The sequence below is a fragment of the Dicentrarchus labrax genome, unplaced genomic scaffold (assembly GCF_905237075.1).
Source record: "Dicentrarchus labrax unplaced genomic scaffold, dlabrax2021, whole genome shotgun sequence".
Lineage (NCBI taxonomy): Eukaryota > Metazoa > Chordata > Actinopteri > Moronidae > Dicentrarchus > Dicentrarchus labrax.
In genome coordinates, this window is record NW_026136703.1 from 1,026,945 (window position 1) to 1,047,557 (window position 20,613).

A 20,613-nucleotide genomic window follows, 5' to 3' on the forward strand; every position below is an offset into this window, starting at 1 on the left:
TGCAGGTCTGGACCCGGATTAGAGGCCTAATCTCTTACCTGTCACTTTACACACTGCTGCACACATCTATAAAGGCCCTGGCAGCCAGGAAACACATACACACACACACACACACACACACACACACACACACACACACACACACACACACACACACAAAGATATGCACTATACACTTTGAAGGCATGGCTCTTGAACAAAAATATAACCTGAGATACACACACTTAATGTTTTTTTCCTTGTACATTTGATACACTGGTTTCTCCAGGATTTCGCAGGTATTTTTTGAGATTGATGCTGCCTAAAATGCAGTGATCCATTTGATGTTTTCTGGCTTTTTTTTGCAATTACATTTTAAGATGAATTAAAATTTGAAAAATAGTTGTGATTTCTTGTATAATTCATAAAACATGTGATCAATGTTTTGCTATGATTGGTGAAACCCGGGGAAACTACGATGATTGAAAATTATAATCTGCAGAAAAGTTGTGATGCTGTGATTTGCAAAAAATAACGTAAAATCAACCAATCCGTGAATTCAATCAGAACCTTGGAATTCTGTGCAACCTTGCAATTTTGTCAACTCAAATTTGACAAGTCATTGTAGTTTCCTGATGTGAGTTTCACCAACCATAGCGGTCCCCCTTTACAAACAATATGTCACCAAACTACTAGCAATTACTGGGTCTAGTTGCCTTTTAAGCCAGTGAAATCCTGTTGAGACTGAAATGTGAATTAATTGTTGCGATGACAACATTGCACATGTCCGCATGGTCTGTATCCTCACAACTAAAAACAAGGAAGTGAGTTTGAGGATGTATGACTCAACTTTTTGCGTAGGAAACTGCAATGATTGGAAAAAATTGCCAAGTTGCACAGAATTCACAGGGATTAGTTGAATTTGCGTTTATTGTTACAATTGCAACATTGCACTACACCATCTCTAACACATATTAAACACTGACACACTTACAGCATATAAACACTTTTCTAACCCACAAATTATTAAATGTGTTATTTAAAAAAAACAAACAAAGCACAGCGACTTCCGCAAGGTCTGCTCTCCTTCATTGACTGGCTGCTGTTGTAACTCTGAACAGTATCTGTGGCAATGGAGAAGGGGAATGGGAGAGGAAATGCGTGCTCCACACGCACATATACACAATTTCTGGATGAGCATACACACATATAAATACACTCACCGCGGGCGAACACAACACTCAGAGGGGGGTTGAGTGCTGGACATGGATGGACGGACACACACACAGTCACAGTCACGTGCGACAGAGGTAGTTAATAATAGGCTTGAGGTGCTGAGCTACATAGTGATGTAGCAGTAATAATTAGATAAAAAATGCACAAGAATTATGTTCAGGAAGTAGTCTCAGTTTATATTCATTTTCACTATTAAATAATCAAATAGGAATTACTAAAAAATGTTGCTTTCATAAATTCTAGTACATGATCAGATGATAGTAGAAGCATCCCTGTTTTTTTTTCGTTGGAACTTAAAACATTGAAGACAGCCTGTCGTCTCCCCTCAGCTGGGAGCAGAGAAAGAACCAAATGGGCACAGTATGCTGCCCACTCCCCAACAGCAACTTGCTCCTGCAACATTTTCAGCCATTTCCTGGATCTCTTTGATATTTAAGGGTCTCCACAACCTCCCTCCTCCTCCCACGCTCGTCTCTTATCCCACCCCATCCTCTTTGCCTTTAGCGAGCCCGCCGCCACCTCCTCTTCTTCCCTCCCGGCAGGGGGTCCCAGCTGAGGATCATTGTCTTCGATCCGAGGGGCCTCTGATTGCGGGATTGGGCGCTCGCGGTGGAGTCGACCGGATCAATCCCGCCGATTCCAACATTTGGTTCCCACTGTGCCTGATGACAATGTTGGCATTCCGCATGCAGCCCAACAGGCTTGATCAAATCTGTGGCATCGATCTGGATGCAAGGGCAGCGAGGGCTCAGGCAACACGGACACATGTATACCACAGTACAGTACACTTTACACAAATACACAGGGAGTGCTCACAACACACACATAAATACAAGATATCTTTCCAAAGCACCATTAAAGATGTGATAAAGCATCATAATGAAAAGATTCTAACAATGGCGTACACACTGACATTCTGAAGCAAGGGCCTTGAAATTTGACAGGTCTGCTGTGCTGAGGAGTCACCACTCCAGCTCCAACAATGGCTCCTTCATGTTAGAATGGTTAAGGAGCGCCACTTGATCTTTACCGCTGTAATTGCAGAAGGCAGCGATTCCTGCTGCGGTCTCGTTTTCATGCTCAAGTTCACTCGCCGTCAATCAATCTGACGCAGTTACAACCGGGAGGCCCCATGTTTGGCACTCAGAGGACATGCCTGTACCATGCATTATATTTAATATCAATTTAAACCAATCTATATGTCTTAACTGGGGGGTCTATCCGAAGTTAGAGGAGCAAACTTCCGTACACTGCGTTTCTCATCACTTCCAGCTTCTCTGTTGTTCTAAGGTTATGGACAACCATGAGCGTTGTCTGATCATTTTGCCTTCCAGCAAGGAGCTTCAGCAGTTGTATATATCAGACCTTAACATTATCTCACAAATTACACAAATAATTTTCAGGCAGTTTTCTCTATCAAACCAATTCAAAAGTTTGAGGAATAATCGTACTTTAAGGGAGTAATGTCAATTTTCAGCACTCTTCTCTTTTGTTGCTGCTTGTAGTTGGTGCACTGAAGTCAAATAAGACTTTGCAGGAGCTCCACCTTACCAACAACCTGCTGAACAGCTACCAGGATGCCCTGCAGCTGGGAGACCTGCTACGCTACAACTCCACTTTACTGACACTGGAGCTTAGCAACAATTCTGTAGCAGATGCTGGTAGGAACACCGTTTGGTTTATTCAACGTTGTATGGTGCAGAATTGAAATGTAAAACGTAATGTCTTCATTGTCAGCTTCTCCTGGTTAGGATTCCTTCAGTGTTCATTGTTCAGGAGGTTTCTACCGGGAGCCCTGTTATCCACAGAGGTCTTCTCCTCTCCAAAACAAACAGACCCGCTGATTAAATCCACTAAAAACACTGAATAAAGCAGTTCCATCTTAAAAATCATTGCTTCTCCCACACTGTTGGGCAGACCCTTTGTCCTGGAGGGGCTGCGAACCGAGCTGCTGCTTACATTAGCTCAGCTTGTTTCTTTGATAACTTACTAACTGACCCTGATGTCTGATAACTAAAATCCTGCATCTGGTTCAAATCTAGAGTTAAAAGCACCAAGTTCTAAACAGTGGATGGTAAAAATGTGGTTTCGTCAATTTATGACGCATGCACAAATGATACCATTGATACCTGAATAAAATGACAGATTTCTCTGGGTTTGAACATTGTTGGAAAAATTTGGGAATGTAAGTACACAACTCAACCACATATAGAACAGAGGTCCAGTCTTTATAGACATTTTATTGTGACATGTTACATATTGTATCTTTGAAAGGGGAAAGAAGAAGTCTTTAGAGGTGTGTTTTTTAACCTTGGTGTCAAAAATTCTAGATTCTGTAAAAAGAAGAGGCAGAGCAAATATCTGCATAAGTTGCAAGTGTGACTAATAATAATTATTAGTAAACTTTGGCAGCCCCTGTGTGCTAATTAGAGAATGAGCCACTTAATTTAGCCTTTAGCACCTTACAAGAAAACACAGTGAAGCAACAGGATAGTTAGATGCAGTGGCAGTTTACCAACTTGCACAGTCCTGCTTTAATATGATCTAATTAATATAGATACGTGAAAAGGTTAAGCACTTCATAGTTACTGGAGCTCAAATTGTAAGTAGCAGCAACACTCCCACTAAACATCTGTCAGTGTCCCCTAGCTTACAAATACATACAAGCAGTTCAGTTGAACATGTTCTGCTAATTACCATATTTTCATGTTTTTTTGTTTTTTGTTTTTGTTTTAACATCTAGGTTTGGAGGAGTTGTGTGATGGTCTGAGGTGGCAGACGAGAGGTCTCAAGGTCTTAATGCTGAAGAACAACCAGATCACTGCAAATGGCATGGTCCATCTGGCCAAGGCTCTGGTGAGGAACATAAAACCAGCATATAAATATATTCCAATGCCAGTGGCCTATTCTTTGTGCATATTGCTCCAGTGTGTAACTGCAGACTGTAGCTGTGGCTGCCGTAGCTTCGATGTGTATTTATATTATCCAATGGCGTGCAGGTAGCTGCCGTAGGTACAGCGTAACCCAGGGGTGTCAAACTGATCCATGAAAGGGCCGGTGTGGCTGCAGGTTTTCATTCCAACCATGCAGCAGAACACCTGACTTGGTTCATTCAATCAACTGAACTGTCTTCACACAGTAATTTCAGGCGTGCTCTTGCTTGATTGGAACAGAAACAGCCACCCTTGATTAAAGCGTGGGTGTGGCTGCAAGTTTTTGACTGTGTGAAGACAGTTCAGTTGATTGAATGAACCAAGTCAGGTGTGCTGCTGCATGGTTGGAATGAAAACCTGCAGCCCCACCGGCCCTTTCACGGATCAGTTTGACACCCCTGGCGTAACCCCTTAACAGATTCAATTCAATTACATTTTTAATTCAATTTTATTTGTATAGCGCCAATTCATAACAGAAGTTATCTCAGGACACTTTTCAAATAGAGCAGGTCTAGACCGAACTCTTTATAACATTATTTACAGAGACCCAACAGTACCACCATGAGCAAGCACTTGGCGACAACGGCAAGGAAAAACTTCCTTTTAAGAGGCCGAAACCTCGGACAGACCCTTCGGCTCTAGGTGGGTGGCCGTCTGCCTCGACCAGTTGAGGTGAGAGAGAGAGAGAGAGAGACAGAGACAGAGAGAGAGACCGGCCCGGCTAGACGATACTGACTTAACCGCGGCGACAACATTACAAGTTAAAAAAAAAAAAACTTTTAGGAAAATATTCAAAGTGATAATGATAAATGCAGGCAGGTCGGCTTAGCTACCACGGGCGGGTCGGTAGTAACGTTAATCGGGGACAGGTGACGGGGGACAGTCGGGCGACAAGCTAACGTTAGCTTTCATCCATAATGTGTGCTAGCAAACAAAGACACATACTCACCACTAGTGCCGCTGACGGCCGCCGACTCCAATGTATCCATCCCCACACCGCCATTCTTTTTGGCCCGCGTCCGCCTTGTCGATTTAGGCCAGACTTCTCCATGCTCCTCTTGGCTGCGTTAATATGAACGTAAAATGTTGCCGCCTCCCACCGTCATCACTTTGATGACGTGCTGAGAGCGGGATTGCAAGCTCAACGTACACGTCCCAAACAGATAAGATCACAACAATAGCATGTCTTCATAAACCACCCTCGTCCGTCTTCATACAATATGTTGGGAAGTTGCAGTAAATATCAATACAATATGTTCTATATCCCTTTGTGTTGTGTCTCTCCTTCGTCTGTTAAGATAACTGAACATTTTGTGAGTCTTGAGGCATTGTCAGCCTTTATATCTCATTTGTAAATGCTTTAATAAGCCATAGATAGTGCTCACTTTAGATGAGCTCGCACAAAATACTTAATTAATGAGTAGTAAGTGCTTCGTAACTGCCTCAATTCATGAATTCCTGCATTAATAACTGTTTATATATATATATATATATATATATATATATATATATATATATATATCCATTGGAAATTAATTTGTGAGTTTTTTATGGAACATCTGCTAACACAGTCACTAATCATTAATACATGTCTGAATAGTGGATGTGCAAGTGCATGCAGAAATGTACATCTAAATAGTTTGTTCATTATTTACATACACTTTCTAAATAATATCACAAACCACTGACAAATCCTAAATAACTGGTTAGTAAGTGATGTAATACTTGATTTAGAAATGCTGAATCCATCATATATAAAATATGAAAATGCAATCATTAGCACGTTATAGATGAGCTTATTAATGAAGAGTAAAACATTTATAACTGTGATTATAAACCACATAGTAATGAGTATTTACGGCAGGAACATGCTTTATAAATGATGAATTCAGTATTTACTAATCCATAACTAATGTGCCTATCAATGATGAATAAAACATTTTTAACTGTGTTTATAAACTACATACTAATGTGTATTCATGTCAGAAAAATGCGTTATAAATGATGAATTCAGAATTTATTAATGCTTAATTAACGCTTAATAGTGTGTACTCATTATAAAGTGTTACCTAATAGGGTATAATAATAATAATAATAATAATAATTAAAGCTGCAAGCAGCGTTGGGCGGGACCTTGCACTCCATGCAACTCGGTGCTGCGGCCGCGTCATGTGCCATCGTAAATTTCCTAGGAGGAGTTGGTTCAAATACAACGCTAAAAGTTCGCCGGAAATGAAAATGAAAATGGCCGAATGAGTCCAAGAGGCTTTTTTGTATGTCTCAGCACCTTACATGTGCCTACCGAGTTTCATACATATCTGTGAAACGTAAAAAGCAATCAAAATAAGAAATTAAATCAAGTAAATAAAGTCGACATCTTACTAGGTGTCAAAGGCCACAGAGAAGAGATGGGTTTTAAGACGGGTTTTAAAAAACAGACAGAGAAGAGGCCTGTTTAACGTGCAGAGGCAGATCATTCCATAATTTAGGAGCAGACACAGTAAAGGCACGGTCCCCTCTGAGCTTCCGCTTACTTTTAAGCACACTCAGGAGCAGCTGCTTCCGTCTTTTTATCATTGAAATTTAAAAAGTTCAGAGCCATCCAGGCCTTTATGTCGTCGAGACACTTAAGTAGCAGTCTGACAGAGTATTCATTTTTCTTTTTAAGAGGCACATAAATCTGACTGTCGTCTGCATAACAGTGGAATGAAATGCTTCCTAAGTATGGAACCAAGTGGGAGCAAATAGAGAGAGAAAAGGAGAGGGGCAAGAACTGAGCCCTGTGGGACCCCACACGAGAGAGAAGCAGAGGAGACAGAGACAGAGACAGATACAGAGTCACCTAGGCTGACACAGAAAGTTCGATCAGCCAAGTACGACCTGAACCACTCCATTGCTATGCCCCTGATGCCCACCCACTGCTTCAAACGTGAGATCAATATTTCATGATCCACTGTGTCAAATGCAGCAATTAAATCTAAAAGCACAAGGATAACACAGTCACCAGAGTCAGTAGCTAAAAAGATATCATTAAAAACTCTTAAGAGAGCTGATTCTGTGCTGTGCAGGGTTTTAAAACCGGATTGGAAAACCTCTAGGATATTATGTTCTTCCAGAAAGGCCATTAATTGACTGTGCACAATCTTCTCCAGGATTTTTGAAAGGAAAGGCAGTTTGGAGATAGGCCTTAGCAAGAACTGCAGGATCTAGAGCAAGTTTTTTAATTAGAGGTTGTACTACTGCATGTTTAAAATTTTCAGGGACCACACCTAAGGTCAGACTGCTATTTATGATTGCAATAACAGATGGTCCTACAGTGGGGAAAACCTCCTTAAATAGTCGAGGGGGGACAGCATCATTTGGAGAACCTGAGGGCTTCAAATGACCAACAACCTCCTGTAAAAAGGAAAAAGTCACAGGCTCAAAATGGTCAAAGACAGCAGAGCAGGGGACAAAGATTGAGGGGTCATAAGCTGAAGGTGAGCCCTAATTGAAGTGACCTTATCAATTAAAAAAGTGAAGGAAGTTTTCACACAAAGCAGGGGACGCCTACGTATACAGGCAGTCTGCGTGGCTTTCAGAAGTGAGTCAGTAGTGTTAAACAAAACACGAGGCTTGTGACAGTTTGACAGGATAATATCCGAGAAATGTTTTCTTTTAGCATCTTTCACAGTTTTCTGATAATGACGCCAGCAGTCCCTTAACATTTGAAAAGACACCTGCAGTTTGTCCTTATTCCACTTGCACTCAGCTCTACGGCACTCACATAGTGACGGATTGTTGACACATTTTTCAGGGAGCCTCAGGGAGCCATGGGCAAGCATTGTACCAAGTTTCGTTTTAATCACACGTGCCGTTGCAGAGATATAAGCTTCTTCATTTTAAAGAGCGCCACCTGGTGGTGATGACCTGAAATTTTGCACAATGCCTAAGGAAGACATTGGGAACTATGGACCCAAGCTTGGTGTCAATCGGACATACCAGTGTGGAGAAATGGTCCACTTCCTTTTTTGACCAAAAATTTACAGGAAGTGCTAATTTTATAACATGCTTATTTTCTAAAATATCCAAATTCTTAAATTACATTTTTTGCCAGGACAGTCCCCAGGTGCGAATCGGACAAAGTGTGTAGGAGGAACACGATAAAGTAGTTTAAGGACATTTCACACTCTAACGAAAAAAAATTATAGGTGGAAGTGGGCTGGGCCTATATGGGGAGATTCAGCAAACTATGCAGAAGTTATTAGCCTAAACGCATTTTTTATGATAGTAGCGCCACCTAGTGGCCGACCCGCATTGAATATCCCATTTTCACCAGGTCTTACAATTTTGTCAAATAAAATTGAGTTTTCGTATATGTTCAGTGGGGCAAAAATGCAGTCAAAGGGGCCTAAAAATAATAATAGGTAAGAAGAAACATAGCAAATACAATAGGGACCTCCAGCGGTCGCTGGCTTGGTCCCTAATAATATCAGTAATATTAGCAATGGCAGTCAAGCAGGACCATGGCAGGAGTAGTGAGGTTAGTAACATGCACTAATAGGACATAAATGAGTGCAGAAAGAGAGAGAGAGGAAAAGAGGAGCTCAATGCATCATGGGAAATCCCCCGATAGTCTAGGCCTATAAGCAGCATAACTAAGGGATGGTTCAGGACTCACCTGAGCCAGCCCCAACTATAAGCTTTATCAAAGTCTAAAGCCTACTCTTAAATGTGGAGAGGGTGTCTGCCTCCGGAACCACAACTGGAAGCTGGTAAGTATAGATTCATCTTAAGGTAGTCTTTGAACTAATCGAGCTCTCTTTTTCCGTTCTTAACAGAACTGCTTCCGTCATTTTTGCGCGTACAATCAACCCATTCTCATCCCTGGTGGTCAAATACCGACACTTTGTCTAGTCCCCTCTGCATCTCATAAAGACCCACAAGACACCCTTTAGTGTCTGCAAGAGATGAAAACATGAAACACAACGCTGCCACTTTCTGCCTAAAATACTTTACTGTTGGGTTAGCAGTAGGCACCAAAGCTACTTGCTAAGGAAAACGTCGTGGTTTGGGTTCCATTACGTTCACAAGGGATATGAACCCTGGTCTCCTTGGTGACAGTCCTATGTGTGTCTGAGCCATCCATCCACCCCAAACACCTGCAGGTTCAGACTTTCTTGCTCTTCATACTACGTCACCTGACATGAATGGGTTTACATTAAAGCCTTGTGTGTCTTATACTAAAAGGTACCCTGTTTGTCTGTATGAGACACAAAGGAGTGCGATAAAGCACTGATATTTGACGACCTGGGAATAAGAACAGGAATTTATATATATTTATTTATAAGGAGTTCGGTCTAGACCTGCTCCATTTGAAAAGTGTCCTGAGATAACTTCTGTTATTGAATTGAATTGAATTGAATTTGCACATTTGTTGAATAAAGACTGCAAAGATATCCATATGAGGCCTAACTTGCTGTGGTAGGCTGACTAAATATGTTTGCTATCTTAACTATCCCATGGGCCATTAAGACTCATTCTTAAAGGGCCAGTGTGTAGGATTTAGTGGCATCTAGCGGTGAATTTGCATATTGCAACATACTTTTTTCACCTTCCCTTTGATGAAATAAATTCAACTCTCTTTCAAAATATCAGGTATTTCATGGAAATTACATAATTCAATATGGGCGCCACCATATGACATCATAATATGCAAATTAGATGAGGAAATTTACTCCCTAGATAAACTTCATTCATCATTCAACGTCATTCTCAATATAAGTCTCATTTACACTTTGTCTCTATCTCAAACCACTTTCAAGCCAGAGCCTCCTGAAATTTAGATGTCAATATCTAGTATTTTTAAAAATAAAACCCGGCGCCTAAAGGGTTAAATTAATAGGAGATTCCTCCCTAATGTGCTTCCAATGGAAGTGATGCATGCTAAAGCCATGCTAAATTCAATCCAAAGTTTATCTGAAGCTAACATGAGGCCTCAGCAGTCCAAGTTACATAAATCAAGTGGATATGTGCCAAATTTACAGTCTTTCAGTACCCAGTTCCCTCTTCATGTTACTCTCGCCACCAGATCACAGGAAGGAAACAGAAAGTGGGAATTTAATGTAACTTTGGAAGAAATCTATTTCTGATCATGAAGTGAGTGGAACAGCCCTATTAACTGACCCACTGATACCTGCTTCCCCTGATCCAGTATTGAGGAAATTTAGAGCCTCATCCTGCGAATTCCCTCCCTGAAAATGTCCTGCCTCCACACGTTTCATTGTATACTCCTAATAACATGCATTCCTTCCGCCTGATTGGCAGCATAAACTGCACCTTCCTGTCATCTGAGTGGCGATTGTGGAAGTCAAAAGGCTAGAAATTAAAGGCCTGCCTCATACGCTAACACATACACTTCCCCTGTCTCCTCCAGTGCTACCAAAAGAAGGAACAGTTTGATTAAATAATAGATGTGTGTTAAGCAGGGCTGCTCATGCGGCCTGCCAGTCATGGGGATAAGTAGATGTCCTCGCAGGCCATAATGATGATAATTAGACCCGTAGCTGGTCGTGTCGAATATGATGACGAGGAGAGCTGTTATTAACCTTTCTGGTTGGTATATGTGCTTTTCCTCTCCGTCCCCGTAGCTTGTTGGCTTGTCTTTTGAAGGACTAAGATGAGGGGAGCAGATGTGGGCCAAACTCCAATAAGGATGTCTAAATTTACTCTTTGCTCAAAAAGTTCTAGAAATGATTATTCTGAGGTGAATATGTCATATAGGACCCTGTTTTTTTCTACTGTACGTGATTCCCCTGGTTTTGTTTTTTTTTTGTTTAAAGCCAGCATGTCATGTGTGAAGGCATACTGTGTTTTTGGTGGTTTCACACTCGTACCCCCCTCAAACTTCTCACTCCAACCCTCCTGTGGTTTACGTTTGACAGGCTTCAACCATGCTTGACTCTCACACACTCTCAACCACGCAGTCGCCTCTTTAATTGTCTGCTATTATCCCTCGTGCATATCCATTGGAGATGCTCTTCCTCCCTCTCCTCCTCTCCTCTTCACCGGAGAAGCTTCTCGCCACGCGTTGGATGTGGCATCGCCTCTGTGAGGGAAAAGGGAGTGGGGGGGGGCTCTCTCAAGTGTGTTTGTTGTCACTGCGGTGCAAATTAACTCAGGCGAAGACGCTCTCTGGGCCCGTTGGTTGCCTTCCTTTCCACCCCCACGCTCCCTCTCTCTTCAGAGCAGTGACCAGAGGAATTTAACAAGGGTGGTGAGGCGGGGGGGGGGGGCAACCAAGGAGTGGGTGGCACGTTCCTCTTCAAGCGGTTGGGCAACATGGGCCTCTTGTGCCCTAGACACCACCATCTTTATGCGCCAGCTAATCAACCTTCGATGCTAATGTGGCTCTGGAGAGTGGAAACAGAAGTTCTGAGCATTTAACATGAGAGGAAACATTCTGAAAAGGAATAATAATCATCAGATAATAATAATGATAATTAAAACTTCTCAGCCTTTCCACACTCACTTGCACACTGAAAGTACCGCACAACACAAGGTCTGAAGCAGAGCTTCATTGTCGGGTGAAGTCTTTTGAACTCACTTAGAGTGACTTCAGAGTACTTAAAGTTTAAAAACAAGGAGTAAAATCCTTTAGTGTTTTTGGTACCAGAAGTCTCTGGATCCAGTTCCAACAATCTTTAGTCCCTGGTCAGCTGAGATGAATGCTAATCAAAGTGATCGGGATCCCTGTTTTGCAGCCAGCGCTAAAGGTCTTGCAGGTCCTGGATTTGGGTGAGAACCTCCTGGGGAACGAGGGGATCCAGGTCATCAGGGAGCCTCTGATGATGAACTGCTCAGTGCTGCAGCTCAGCCTGGCCCAAGCCAGCATCACCTGTGAAGGTACAACAGTATGCAGCATGTATTTTACATGGGATTGTGTTTGAATTTACAATTATATTTCATGTATTTGTAGGATAATTATGTTGAATTTGGTCACAATTTGGTTGAATTTGTGACCAAATTAACTAATACTGTTGTACTGCATTACTATATTATATTCCATTTCTGATAATAGATCCAAAATGTTACACAGTGGACCTGAACAATAAATTATGTTTAAAATTACCTTTAAATACATTTTAACAATAAGAAGAAATTTATGAATAGCAAACAGACAATTTGCATTTAATAAGCATTTACTTTTGCATTCCATACATGCTGTATTTGATAATAGCTCCCCAATTAATCAAGCAGTATGCTTGTCTCTATGCAGAGCTGCTCTGGACACAGAGAGCTTTTAACCAAAGCACGTTGAAAGAGTTTGGGCGTACAAGAAATATTATTGTAACATACTTTGCCAAAAAACTGCAGTCTAGACAAAGTTGGTTATTTAGGATAGCTACCCTTGCAACTACCCAAGCAAGCTTCTAAGCTAGTCGCCTTTAACATTTTGACACCACATGTTTCTTTGGTGAAGGTGCTGTGGCACTGGCAGAATTCCTCGCAGAGAGTCGGCAGATTCAGCGGCTGGACCTCCGTCAGAATGAGGTGAAGGTTGGAGGTCTGATGGCCCTGTGTCTGGCCCTGAGGATCAACCGCTCTCTCGCAAGCCTGGATTTGGACTACGTACCCCCATCGGAGCAGGTAGGTACAGCTAAGTGACCAATGTCTTCATGCGCTGTGTCACTGGATTGTGTTTAAAAGTTAGGTAACAAGAAGATGATGAATAATCTTGACTAAACAATCTCACTGAAACGTCCATGGTAGCTGTTCCAGAGCTTGTGGACCATTTAACTGACTATCTACTAGCTTTCATTTAAAGGACCAGCGTGTGCGATTTAGTGGCAAAAAGTGTAGTTGCAGATTACAAGCACTTAAATACAACTCACCTTCCAAGTGTGTAGGAGAAACTACAGTAGCCGTGAAACTCACAAAAGAAGCAAAACGGTATCTACAGCCAATGTTTTTTGTGTTCTATTCTGGGCTACTGTAGAAACATGGAAGTCTCCTACTTCACTGTAAAGTCCATTCTCAGTGGATGTGCACTGGTGGCTTCATGTTTCTACATCACACTGTACAAGTTGCATACTGGACCAGGATTCAACTTCCGAACTATTTGTGATGCCAGACATCATGCTGGTAGGCCCCGCCCCTTCAAATCAGATTTTCAATGAGCACAGAGAAATTTTCCACTTTCAGCAGATGAATGTGAAAACATCCTTCTAGTGTCAAACTCTGCACAGACAGCATTCAAACAGCACACTGTAGGAACAAGAAGAAACACTTTAAAATACTTTAATTGTTCCTTCTAATTTAGAATAAAGGGGTATTGGTGATTCAAGGATTACTTATCCTTCACATCGTGTCTTTTGTGATATTATCAGACTCACTATGGTCACAGATTTGTCACTTGGAGACATAAGTAAGTAATTTGTTTCTCATTTCATCAGTGATACTTGTGTTTTTTTTCCTCTCTACCATCCATGGCTGCAGAGGCCTGAGGAAAACGATGCCATAACTTTAATACATGCCCCTGCTGGATTCACAAAATAATTACCCACACTTGCCATCTGTTTGTCATGATTTTATCTCTGCTAACTTATTTGCATATTAAAGCATTAATTAAAATCTCCAAGGAACGGAATGCTTACTTTAAAATTAACTCTGAAGGCGATCCGTGCACAGCTTCCAAAGTTGTTTTATTTTTGTTTGCAGTGGTTTTCTGTTTGTCTGCGTGTTGTTTACACGATTAAGTCTGATTTTTATGAAATGTCTCCTCTGGCTAAAGTCAAACGGCAAGATGTGCCATGTTTAGGAGAAGCAGCTTTTAAGAGCCATGATGCTTCTGTGAATGTGTGTCATTATAGCTGGGACTTCATCTTCCTCCTTCTTCTTCCTCACTTTTTCCACATGCACCAAAGTCTCTGAATATTGGTGGCTCTGTTTTCATGCTCCTATAAGCTGCCGAGAGACGTGATTAGCATTCCCACCATTGGTGGGAGTTAGTGTGGCTGGGTATTTTAAGGGAATGGTAATAAGGGAATTTTTAAGCTCTGTCAGGTTTTGGAGTCACACAGCTGGGATTTGTCTTGGCGTGGCATATCCAGGTGGGAGGAGTGACGATTGTATTAAAAAGCAAATCTTTCCATCAGAAAACAGCGGGTGGCCAGATCAAGTGTTCTCGCTCAGTCACATTCCCTGGGTCGCCAAGGAATACGTGAAAATTTCATTCTTCTGGAGGAAAATAAGTGTGGGTATGAATGTGAGTGAGTGACGGAGGGGGTTATGGCAGCACTTTGTGTGTGTTTGACAGAGTCGCTGATATGGAGTTTGTGTGTTCATACATGTGCCTTTTGTATGTGTGTGGTTTTACGACGATGCGGGAGGCAATTGAAGATGCGCATATTTAAAAGGCGAGAAAAAAAGGTGGCGAGAGGGGAGGAAATCTGGGTTCTCTTGTCTTTGTTTACAAGTCAGATTTTTCATGTCTGTTGCCATGCTGCTCCATTTGATCACTGGCCTGTTTGCTGTTAATTATTAATTATTTACCCATCTGAAATATTCATGCAGCCTGGCCCTAGTGGAAAGCAGCCTTTTCCGAGGGGCAAGTTCTCTCTGTAGCCACTGCAAGGTGGAGCTGTTTATACATCCTTATCAGGGGACTCTGTCAACCCAGCTAATGAACTAAAAAATTAACTAAAATTCCCCCTGCCCAGCGCTCTTAATCGTGGGTCGGGTGTGGGAGCGTCAGCAGTCTGTTTACCTGTTTAATGCCTAAATATTTGGTTTGGATTTGGCCAACGTGAGCGCCCTGTCAGCTGTTCTCCAGCAGAGGAGTTCAGTGATAACACTGGAGAATGTCCTCTCCTGAATGTCACATGTCAGCAAGGTGTAGCTGTTAGAGAGCGGTTGTCTCACTGAGTGATAATTACAGCAGCATGGAGTGTGTGTGTGTGTGTGTGTGTGTGTGTGTGTGTGTGTGTGTGTGTGTGTGTGTGTGTGTGTGTGTGCAGAAAAGAGAGGCAACAGGAAGGAGGTTCAGTAGCTTGTTTCAGTGGTCCTGTGGAGTTGTGGTTCTTTAAGCGTAAGCCAAAGAGACAACGAAGTATTTTAATACCTAAAGGGTAATGTCATTTTTACTGACTTTACTTCTACTCTGTTAAATAAAGCCTTGACATACAGTTAGTAGGTGTACTGCAATTCAATGCAACAACTCTGTTGTTCTATCTTCAACCTGTAGTCATAGTTGTAAATGTGGTGTTGTACTGGACTACATTATGCATTATATATGTGTTTTTATTTTTTTGTCCTCCCTATTTACATACAGTAGTGAGCCAGAATATTAGAAACACCTCCCAACATAATGCAGTCCAATACAACACCATTACTGTGACATCAATGCTTAAAAATAGCATTGAATTAACACCTCTATGACATGTAAAAAATATTATAGGAGTCAGTTTTTCCTTGCCCTTGTCGCCAAGTGCTTGCTCATGGTGGTACTGTTGGGTCTCTGTAATTAATGTTAAAGAGTTCGGTCTAGACCTGCTCTATTTGAAAAGTGTCCTGAGATAACTTCTGTTATGAATTGGCGCTATACAAATAAAATTGAATTGAATTGAATTGAATTGAATCTTATGGCATAACAGTTGTGTTATATTGTGGCTCAGAGGCAGAGCAGGTCGTCCTCTAATCGGAAGGTTGTTGGTTCGATCCCTGGCTCCTGACGCCACATGACGAAGTATCCTTGAGCAAGATACTGAACCCTGAATTGCTCCAATGCTGTGCATCGGTGTGTGTTTCTGTTCGATGGACTTTGCCATCACTGAATGAATGTGGCACGTAGTGTAAAAATGCTTTGAGTTGTTGGAAGACTAGAAAGGCGCTATATAAGTACAGGTCCATTTACCATTACCACTAGATTGTCAGGTGTACCTGATAAAGTGGAGATGGTCATATGTACAAGAGCAACCACTCTGTAGAATATGCCTCTGGACAACTGAGCCTTTCTACTTGTTTTACCACACAGCGTACAGGTGTTTTAAGAGAAACTAATATATTTACTTTCATGAAACTCTGTTTTTACACTGTGTCTGAAAAACAACAAAACACCAGTCATCTTAATGGAATGGTTGCTCCAAGAGCTGTGGGCCCCTACTGAACCTCAAGTTCCTGTTGCCTTTACATACCCAACATGTACAGTGTACACAGAGCCCTAGAAAGCCAGCCAGTACTCCTATTCTGAGTTGCTAGCCTGCCCCAGCTGTGTCTTGCACTAGTGAGCTTGTGCTATATATAACATCAGACTAGAGCACCAGCGTCTCAAAATAAAACTCACCAAAACCGTCTTTGTTAGTCTTTCCACTGTCCTAACAATCACTAACTGTGCTTCAGTGGAAATATATCCTTATATGACTCCACTATATCTTCACATAGAGAATAGTTGTTTGCTGCTATGCCAATGTTGTAAATCCCATATCTATAAACTTTAATTAAACACAGAGCTATTTGGGAATATGCACCTGTAAGAATAATGACTAAAGAAATAACTAAACACTGGATTTTGACCCACGGCACCTCTACAAGACAGTTAACAAATGAACGTTAAAAATTTCAGTTCGTCCAATGCTTTGGTGTATGACCTGCCAACTTTACTTGATAAATAATAACATGTTAACATTGCCATTGGGAGCATGTTACTATGCAGATGTGAGCATTTAGCCCTAAGTGCAGCCTCACAGAGCCACTAGCTTGGCTGTAGACACTTTTTGTTGTTTAACCAGAACTGATCTCCAGTGAGAAAATGGTTTGTTTATAAAAGTACAAACATTGGATACAAAGAATGACAATTAGCAATATGGTTAAGGGTGAACTTCTAATTATCCAACCAGGCCATAAAAATCTATACCATAACTCCAATGGCTACTGTCAACCGCCAAAAAGGATGCAGCCCTTCACTTTAAACATTGTTTTTGTGATGGTTATTCTTTAGTACTTCTCCACATAAGAGCTGTTGTTGTGATCTGTAGCTATTCTTTATTTCATCAACAACCTTGACTGTTCACACCTCAGTTTAGTTTACTGGTTTTAAATTATATTTCCGTGCATGTAAGAGGAACGGGAGTGACATCTGAGAAAAGATACATGTGTTTGTATGGGTCCATGGAGAGATTGCTGTGGGAAATGTACTGCACAGAGGGCACCATCTGAAGGAGCGTGGATTCTTATTTTAGGAACAGCGTGGAACAAAGAGGTCTCTTGGTATGTTTTCGGGCAGCCTTCCTGTCACGGTCAGTCCCAGTAGGGTGGCTAGGTGACAGGACGGCCTGACCATGCATGTAGTCGGCACTCAGGTTTCAGTTGCATCATGATGACACAGATGCTCTGGGGAACAGAGTACGTAGGCAGACAACAGCAACCAGGCAGAACAAACCTCGCAGCAACGCCTCAGAGGGCAGCAGGGAATGGCTCTGAGCAGCCGGGGGGGGGACCAAGGTTCACACTGCTACCAGATCAGTCATTCACCTACTGGAACCACACCACATAATATAGCTCACATAGTTTGGAGAGCAAAAGGGAAAGACTGTCTTTAACAACTATTCAACCAAGTGAACAACCAGAGAACATCTAATTTTTGATGACCTAACAAAAAAAAATAAATCAGGAAGAGTTTCACTGAACTAATGCTTCCATTATTTTGAACTTAAACTAGAAATACTACCTGCTGTATCACTACGCAAACCAGTCTTTCCAGACTCACATAAGAAGATTTTGAAGGGATTTAATGAAAGGTATGAAGTGTATTTTTGGGCTAAATGGAAGTTATCACTAGATTGATGGTACACATGTATGATTTAAGTTAATATACATTACATATGTACTTTATTACTACTGTATGTAAAGAGTGATTCTTATTGAGCATAGCTAACAAAACGTGTTGCTTTTGTTTTCTCTTGGCATTTTTAGATCCAATGCTTAAAATTCTGAATGAGCCAGGAAGTCAGAATGGATGAGATGGAAGAATGAAAGCTTTGTCCCAGTTATGTGTGAAATCTGAAATCACCCAGTTCATTCTTAAAGTATTCATACTGTGTATACGATATTTTGGCTTCATTTTTGTAATTTAGAATAAGTTATGACCTTGACTTTTGACCTCTGACCACCAAAATCTAATCAGTTCATCCTCGAGTCCAAATGGACATTTGTGCCAAACTTGAAGAAATTCCCTCAAGTCGTTCCTGAGATATCACGTTCCCAAGAATGGGACAGACAGCCATGGATAACGGCGACACTGAGGTATAAAGACGCTTTAGACCACAGTGTCCAGCAAATAGATCCTGTTGGATGGGTGGTGCATGGATACCAACACGATAAATGATATCCTGGTGTTAACCATAGTTAAAGCAATCGGACATACGCTGTCAGTATCAGTATAATCATAATAGCAGCCCGGTTGTGGAAAAGGCAACAACTGGATGGTAAAATATGTCCATGGCCATTGGGGCTCGATTTATACCCCATTCATGTTTATAATTGGATAAAACCAAATCGCAACCTGAGATTTGAGAGGTTAATGGAATTTCATTTGTAGGATTGAAATAATATTGTCCCTGTGATTCTTACTCATTCAGTTAACTGTATATTGTCTGTAAATTCTATTTCCCAACGTAGATCTAACTTCTGCTTCAAAGCCTTTCGAACACTGACAGGAATATACAGTAATTCTGGTTGGCACATATACTAAATCAAAAAGTGGACAAAAGTGGTTATATATACACTTCTAATCGGGGCGCCGCCAGGAATTTTGGGCCCCATGACAAAAAAATCTAATTGGGCCCCCCTCTGCACAGCTGTTGTCACCACATCTCTAGGACCTAACTGTCCCATCAAAAGCTTTACATAACTATAATTAAAGGCTTGCAACTGTCTTGCTTCTTGTAGTTCAATACTAGTGCTAGCACAATATTTACTGCTGGTGATTTGTACATGCATGCAAGTCTGCATACAGTATGCAGTTCACTATTTGATGAAAGATTAAAAACAACCATAAAAAATGTGCTAAAGGCCATCTTTTACAGTCTCAATGTATTTTTATTGGAAAATTTCAAAATGGAAAATTCTGATCATTATGTGAGAAAATAATTGTTATTAATGTGTTTGAATTTCTGTCATTAATAATTATTTCATTTTCTTTTTTGTAATGGTAAAAAGAGCAAGAGAGAAATCCCCACAGACTCCCTGCAATGACGCTGACTGGCCTGTCATTGAACACAATGTTGCTCACCTTCTTCACTGGGACAGGGAGGGGTACAGTGATGGGGAGACTGGGGTGCTGCTGACTCATCTGTTGTTAAGTCTGCTAAAAGGGGGCAGGGACAATGATTTAATATGAATATCTTGCTAAACGTTTCCCTGAACTGATTAAATGGTGTTTAATGTAGGCTAACACTAGTCTGTAGCTGTATCTTATTTCACTATGGACATTAAGATTACAGATTGACATCCTTTCCTTTGTCTTTCATCTCTCTCTTTTCTCTCTTTTCTTTTTTGAAAACCAGATTTTGATTTACTAGTTAACATTGTGATCACTGTAGTTCTGGCCATCTACTGACTGCAACTAAACACCGTCACTGATAAGTGTGCTAAGGCAGGACCAAACCATTTCCTGCAGATACAGGGGGGTGGTCGGTCAATATGGATGTTTTCTTTTTGGTCAGTGGGGATATTTAACTTTTACTGCCAAAAACAAGTAAAAACAAAAAGATCATTCATTGTATTATTATATGTGAAATATATATACTGAATGATGATGGTTTAATAATTTTATATTAGTTTTTACCTATTTTTTGGGGCCCCTTGTCAGTCATGGGCCCTTGGAATTGTCCTAACCCCCCCCCCATCTTAGTTTTAACATTTAATTTGTAAGTTTGTAAACTAATTTGCAATTAATCAAATTACAGCCAACTGACACAAATTTAACCTGGGGTTTTTGGGGACCCTGGGGATCAGGAGCTGAAAATGCAATTTTTTAATATAATATGAAGGCAGAGATTCCAGTACATAAATAAAAAAAAAGAGAAAAGAAATTGACTGAAAAGACGTTTCTTTATAACTCTATCATTCGTTTTTTCACATTCACCTATTTAGACCGTATAGTCTCCCAAACAAAGAATGCATTTTTGAAAACTATGTTGGAACAACATAATAATGTAATAAAATGTGCCAAAAAAACGTGTCATGTCAGGTTTTGACCGTGTCCAGTGAGTCTGCTATCAAATCAAAGCTGGACTAGTTGATATGAGCTTCATGTTAGTCTACTGAACATTAATATTCAAAGCAACAAAATTTCTGTTGTGTCCTCCCACTAAAACACAACATTACTTGTGCAGAGAGCCGACTGCTCCTCCTGATACCTCTGAAAGGGACAAAGCTGTATGAGTCACTCCAGCAGACGAGGGGGCTTTGGTTGCTGAGAGGGAGT

The 20,613-nt window shown here is 41.1% G+C and overlaps 1 protein-coding gene across 1 annotated transcript in view; it reads left to right on the forward strand.

Annotated features, from left to right (window-relative positions):
* The window catches only part of si:dkey-288a3.2 (protein phosphatase 1 regulatory subunit 37), an 84,978-nt gene that overhangs the window by 26,885 nt on the left and 37,480 nt on the right, over window positions 1–20,613 (forward strand). Inside the window, exons 9-12 of the mRNA XM_051384006.1 lie at window positions 2,721–2,876; window positions 3,959–4,071; window positions 11,891–12,032; window positions 12,610–12,776. Coding sequence (XP_051239966.1) covers window positions 2,721–2,876; window positions 3,959–4,071; window positions 11,891–12,032; window positions 12,610–12,776 — 578 coding nt within the window. The remainder of the gene's footprint in view (window positions 1–2,720; window positions 2,877–3,958; window positions 4,072–11,890; window positions 12,033–12,609; window positions 12,777–20,613) is intronic.